The 6,934-nt window shown below is 32.2% G+C and overlaps 1 protein-coding gene across 1 annotated transcript; it reads right to left on the reverse strand.

Moving 5' to 3' along the window:
• Nucleotides 1-5,433: 5,433 nt before the first annotated feature.
• LOC111622212 (venom metalloproteinase antarease-like TtrivMP_A) lies at nucleotides 5,434-6,501 on the reverse strand. Its single transcript, XM_023364563.1, has 4 exons — nucleotides 6,378-6,501; nucleotides 6,120-6,295; nucleotides 5,971-6,042; nucleotides 5,434-5,902 (listed from the first exon to the last, which is right to left on the reverse strand). The coding sequence occupies exons 1-4, from the start codon at nucleotides 6,463-6,465 to the stop codon at nucleotides 5,759-5,761; spliced, it is 480 nt and encodes a 159-aa protein (XP_023220331.1). The 5' UTR covers nucleotides 6,466-6,501; the 3' UTR covers nucleotides 5,434-5,758.
• Nucleotides 6,502-6,934: the final 433 nt, after the last annotated feature.

The following is a 6,934-nucleotide window of genomic DNA, read 5'->3' on the forward strand; positions in this document are numbered from 1 at the left end:
CGGTGCGGTTTCTCTACGAAATCGGTTCGTTTCTAACGATGGGAACTTTATAGAAGAGGAAATTAAAAATTATCCGAAACTGACAATATGCCGAAGGAATCGGTTTTGTTGTTTTCTGTCGAGATGCATCCACTTTTCTTCTCGTTGCCGAGCTTCAGTAACGTTGACAAAATAGAATAAAATCCACTTAACATCTGTAAAATAAGAATGTCTTATACTCGAGCCAGTGTTTGTAGTTACAAGAACATAGAATGTGAAACTCGGATGCTAGAACTGAGATTTAAAGTTTAAACATTGTGTTTAAATAAATTTTTATGCTTGAAAAAAATCTTAATCGCACACATGGTCAGTGAGAAACTAAATTCGGGTCTAACGAAATACACCAGAAAGAGGTACTCACTCTCATGACAAAGTTTTTCTTGATGAAGAAGAATCCTCCAACAGAAATGCCGATCGGGGTCTTTCCGAATCTCTTCATGAAATCTAGAAACTAATCAGATAAGTTTATTAATCAAATTGTTTACGGTTAAAAGCCGAATTTAACAATTAATCGAGTATTTCGAGCGATGTCAACCTTGAGTTTGCTTTCAATTTTCATGTGGATGGAAGAAAATCTTCTGATTTCTATGAAGTTATTGTACAACTGAAAAGAAAATAAATGAAAGTTATTTTGATTAATATTCTATTAATTATTTTTAGAATAAGTTCGCGTTAAACTCTGCATTGTAAAGTATCTATATATTAATATATAACCCATTGAAAGGGTACCCGTCTGCGTAACGGTATGCCAAAAACGGGCGCTAGAGTCGCCCTATTGATAATTCTAAATTAACAATAAATTATTTTATTTTTAATAGGAATTTATTATTGATACGAATTTATTATTTATACCACAGAATGGTATAAATAATTATTATTTGCCTCGATTAAGCTTGCGCCGCACGTTTACGACATCCCGTGACTCAGTGAACGTCGCGCATTGAGTCACGGGAAATTTGTTGAAAAAATGGCGGATACATTTATAATCGAGGTTTACGAGCGAAGGTAAATAAACAAATTAAACTATTTTAAAGTATTTATAGAATGTTTAATAGGTAGAAATATAGATTCGTATGACGCGATTGGGACGGTAAGATTTACCTTCCGAATGAAGGGGTGGCGACCCCCCTCTGTGGGAACANCGGGAGGACAAGGATTTAAAGTAGGGTGAACTGTAGCTGGCCGTATATTTTTAAATATTTTTTAAAAATTTGGAGACTTAACATTCCAAAAATTCAAAAAAAATTTCAAAAATAGTTTAAGGACCGTGTTTTATGTAAGGGGGCGAAGAACTAGAGGGGTTTTTAATTAACCCTTCACATCCAGATGTCAGTGATTTTTTTTTAGAGTGAGCTTTTGCAATTCGGGGATTGCCCTTGTATTACTTTTTGATAAAATAAACTGAATTAAGTTTGAATACGAGTTTATTTTAAGCTTTTATATGAATTTTTTCAGACATTCGAAGAAATTTATTAAGCAGCCTACTTCTTTTAATTTCTGCAAACTTTTTATGCGGTTTTAAGTTAATTTTAACTCGTTGTTTTGGTTTTATGCGATTTTAAAAAATTACGGAACGTATCCCTACTTTTTCAAGGAAAGTAAAGTCTTTTTTTATGCGAATTTTTTATATGCGCTTTTCTGTAAAACGTATCCACCGCATAAAACGAGACCTTACAGTACATAACTCATTGAAAGGGTATCCGTCCACGTAACGATATGCCAAAAACGGGCACTAGAGGCGCTTTAGTGATGATTTTAAATTAAGAATAAATTATTTTTATTTGTAATAGAAATTTATTATTGATACGAATTTATCATTTATACCACGGAATGGTATAAATAATTATTATATGCCTCGATTAACCTTGCGCATTGACTCACGGGAAATTTGTTGAAAAAATGGCGGATACATTTAAAATCGAGGTTTACGAGCGAAGGTAAATAAACAAATTAAACTATTTTAAAGTATTGATAGAATGTTTAATAGGTAGAAATATAGATCCGTATGACACGATTGGGACGGTAAGATTTATCCTCCGAATAAAGGGGTGGCGATCCCCCTCTGGGCGAACAATAAATGTCTAGTGAACCATATTCCTACGCGCGACCTTTCCCGGATTTATAAGAAAAAAGAGAAAGGGACCTCAAACATTTCTACAAAAAAGAAAATTAAAGTCAGATTTTGTAATGTAATGCAACAAAATGTACTTCACTGTTTATTTTGTGTAATATTTCATTAATTTTTTTTAAGAATTAACATAAGATCTGTTTTTAAATAAATTGATAAAACCAATTTAAAAACAGATTTTTAATTGAATGGGTATAAAAATTTAATTAAACTGAGTTATAGAACAGAAGACTAGTGAAACCTCGCGTTTCTTTCAATATCCGTATTAAATCAGAGTCATAGTCTGATTTAATCCTTTTCTTTTCATGATTGACTTCTAAAATTGTGTAGGGTGGGTTAAGGGGCCTTACAGAGTTCAGCTTAGGGCTTCGAAATGCTTAAATCCGGCCCCGTGTCCTATACAAAATTACTGGTATTTTGAACTTTAGCAAAATGTTTTAAAATCGACAGCATAAAGCTAAACAATCGGGAAACTACCAATTCTTAATCCACTCTTTCAGAATTCAGAGCCCATAAATATAACCGGTCAATTTCCGAAAAATCATCTGTTTTTTCCCGTTTTTTGTGTGGGAATAGACGAAAACTTATATCAGGCTCTCGTAAGGCTATGAAATTGCAATTTGGAACCAATAGTAAGCGTTGCTTTTTCTATCGCTTTTTGTCTTTACTGCCGATAATACACAAGAATGAATCGAACGACCCAGATAGAAAAGTTTTGTTTTTAAACACCAGAGGGCGAGCATCTGGTGAAAAATGCGAATACTGTAATTGGATACAAAGACGAAGAAGAGACTGATAAAAAGAAAAATTGCTGTTTCGCGTATGTTTTAATTCACTATTCTGTCTTTCACTATAAAATATTATAATAATGAAATTTTTCCTTCTTATTACTTTTTTCGTATCGCAAGTTCACCTCATTCGATTATTTGGGATGCGAATTGTAAAAAACAAAATAATAAATCGTAAAAGAAATGCGTCATAGCCATTTAATTCGAAAGACGATACAATAATTTAAAAATGAAAATTATCGAAACAAGGAACGTATTTATTTTCTATTTTTATTACGTAAACGAAGATAGCGCTTACCTCAGATGTTAAACGGGACAAAGCAAAAGAAAGTAGAAAAATCACGAAAAATAAGGCTAAACATAAAGCCGAAATGAGGATTCTCAAAAGCAAGTTTATGTCGATGAATGCCACCACGTAAATGAAAAAACAATTGACGTACAGAGCAAAGGCGTAGATCAGAGGAAAGACGTATTCGCACACCTCGTTCACCTGTACGAAACAGTCCAAAATTTCCGTGTGCTTTTCTACGCAACTGTTTAAGAAGATCTCCAAACGACTGTGTTCGGCGTGGAAACTCTTCGTCGTTGTTGACAGAGTTTTTAATCTTTCGAACATTATAAATCCAACGACGATACCTTGCAAGACGGTAAGGAAAATAACAGCAAAATAATATATATGACTGATATTTATAAGAATGCAACAAAATGCCGCTCTTCCGGAAGTTTTCTTATCTGTTATGATTGGAAAACCGAATATATCAACTACTAGAGATTCAATAAGTAAAATAATAAAGTAGAGAATAAGTGAAATTAACGAAAGTGCTTCGAAGTATTTGTTTAAGGAGGTTTCTTCTTCGTAAGCGCTTTTCTTGTATTCGAAGTACAGTTTTCTTCTTTTAAATATGCCGAAAAGAACAGCACAAGACAGATAAACAATAGAATATATCAATCTGATAAAACTATTGCCGGTTCCGTAAACGTATATCCACTCACTGCAGGTTACGACTTCGAAAAATGTTTCCAGAAACTGTCGTATTGTTATAGTCCACAAGAAAAGATGTACCGTGTTTTCGTAACACCCGTAAGCTTTGTCCAGGAAGAAACGAAATTTCGGTTTTCTTTCGTTCTTCTGGCAGTTGCAGTCCATAATTATATTCGAGGCGAAGACTTTGGCCGCTCGAAGAACAAAGTCGATCTGACAAACTGGACACCCGGCAGTTACATGTGAATCCATAATCGACTGTAATGGAAGTAAAGAATGTTTAGGAGCTAATACTGATGTTTAAACACCGACATACGTTTGTTCGGATGGCAAACTTACACGAATGACGATTATTTTATAAGACTGAGGAGTAGAGAATTTAATCCAAGCGCAGCACTTAGAAAACTAATTACGTATTGAATCGGTTCGATCTGAAACAAGCGTATCCATCGATATTAGTACAAACGTTGCGTGCTAATAACTCGGGAATTTAATTAAGTATAAAATTTGCATCGTATATTAAAAACTATCTGAATTATATTCAAAATATTTTAAGCGGCGGAAGATTACCGGACTTAATTAAAATTCATATCGATTTGTCTGTGTTGCAATGATTATATGTACAGTACTTAGTGGAAAGCTTATGCGAAAATACTTTAGTGAATTAAAAGATTTCCTTAGTGTTAAAGAATGTCGAGGATTTGAATATTTCTCTTGTTACTAAGATATAACTGAACTAATCGCAGAGTGGAAATGCATATCCTGGAAAATAAATAAAATACTTAAAGAAAAAACGCGGTAACCGGGTTCCCATCCACCGCATTGGCTATAATCGACAAAAGCTCTCCCCTTTCCCCCTTTAAGGATTAATATGGCAGACATTCAGTATTAAACAATTTTATTAAACAGACGATTTGGCTTCGGACAATAACAAAAGCGGAAGACGATTTTAGGTTCCACAAAAATTTAAATATTTGGGAAAATGTTTAAATTTATTTAAATAAATAAAATTTCTATTTATTTATTTAAATAATTACATATTATTTAATTNCACTCAGATGTGCAGCAAGATCAGCTGTTGACGAATATCTTACGTCCTACTAAAGTCAGCGCAATACCATAAACACCATTAGTTCCGTTTTGCAGATGCGCAAGTGTATGAGCAAAAAAAAAAAAAAAAACACGAAAGAAAGAGAAACGATTTTACTATGCATTTTAAAACTTATAATATACTTTACGTTTATTTGTATACGCACATTATTTAAGTACACTGGTCAAAACAATTAGGAGAGAAAGACTGCATATACGAAACAATGACAAAAACTTCCCCAACACCTCATCGATAACGATGACGAATTTTAAACACACAGATGTTCAGCAAGTTCAGCTGTTGACGAATATCTTACGTCCTACTAAAGTCAGTGCAATACCATAAACATCATTAGTTCCGCTTTGCTGATGCGCATATTGCATATATACTGAGAAAATAATTGCAATTCCGCTCAAATGCACATTTTTTACATTACTGTATCATATATAACAGTAAGATATGACATTCAAAATGTTCTGACGTAAGCGATTTTCTTTCTTGCTCCCTAATTTTATTGACAGGTGTACTAAAATATATTTCACTATAAACACTATAACTGTATAACAAAAGTGTAAGAACAAATCGATTAAGTATAGAACAAATGTCAACGATATTTCAAATTTAATCGTGTTAATTAGTATTAACATTCGATAATTATGAATTAAATAATAGTTTTTCTTCTTTTAGTTTTGCCGTTAAGCGTAATACAAATCTATTGTCATACTTCATTCTTACCCAGTTAGAAGAACAACAACATCTGCTCTTGAAACAAGAGGATTGTCATTAATCTCTTTCATATTACGAATGGCATTATCACCAACAATGGTATTGGACCAATAGAGACTGTCTTTAATGAAATTCGGTTCGGTTTCGTTCTGAAATTGAAGTATACAGAAATAAAAAACGAAATATAAATTATATTTCTCACTATCATTTAACTTACTGTATAGGAGATATGTCCAATCAAACGAAGTGTTAGATTGAGTTCTAATTCATCGAGATAATCTTCCTGTGACTGATACACAAGAAAATTAATATAATAAAGAATTGAAGGAGTATGATTACAAAATAAATGCAAGTTTTAAAGCTTACGTAACGAATTATCTCATTTAGATAAGGTCTTATTTCTTCTTCGCTAGAATCTCTAGACACGAAACTATCAGTCACTATCACACATTCAATCACCGGACACGGTGGTGTAAAATCTATTTCAAACTCCTCTGCATCTGCCACATCTTCTACGGTTCTCTTCTCGGTTACAGATAATTCTGCCAAAGTAAATTAATTATTACTATTTTTATATCCGTTTCTCTTATACTCAATCCGAAAAAATGTATAAAATACACTTACTTCTCGATTGCTTGAGTCCCAAACTTTTTTCATAAGTATCCACTATAATAATGGAGAAAACAACTGCAAATGTAATTAAACAATTCATCTTCGGATTTGAAATGTCGTCTTAATTACATCGAAATTTAAGTATTAATAATAATTTATTATCGATAAAGGATATCGAATCTTGATCTAATTTAATTGAATTTCCTGTAATGGAATTTTTATCGATTAACATAAATTACTTCCTTTCTTTATAATTTGGGTTGATGATTACATTTAATTTCGTAAATATTATAAACAGGATATCCGAAGCATTTATAATTGTAATAAATATTGGTGAATTTCTACTTACGATATATCATTCTCATCGTATTTTATATTTATTTATTTATATTTTGTGTATTTACTCATACTGGTACAACCATGATACGGGGAGAAACATAGAAAAAAATCATACAAGATTATACAACATATTTATTTATATAAAACAAATATATACACCAACTTTACCTAAAACACAATAGAATGAATTTAATTTTTCTTTTACTAAATCTAAAACTGGGAAAACTATC

This window comes from Centruroides sculpturatus, unplaced genomic scaffold, assembly GCF_000671375.1.
Source record: "Centruroides sculpturatus isolate CEXI.00-Female unplaced genomic scaffold, Cexi_2.0 scaffold219, whole genome shotgun sequence".
NCBI lineage: Eukaryota > Metazoa > Arthropoda > Arachnida > Scorpiones > Buthidae > Centruroides > Centruroides sculpturatus.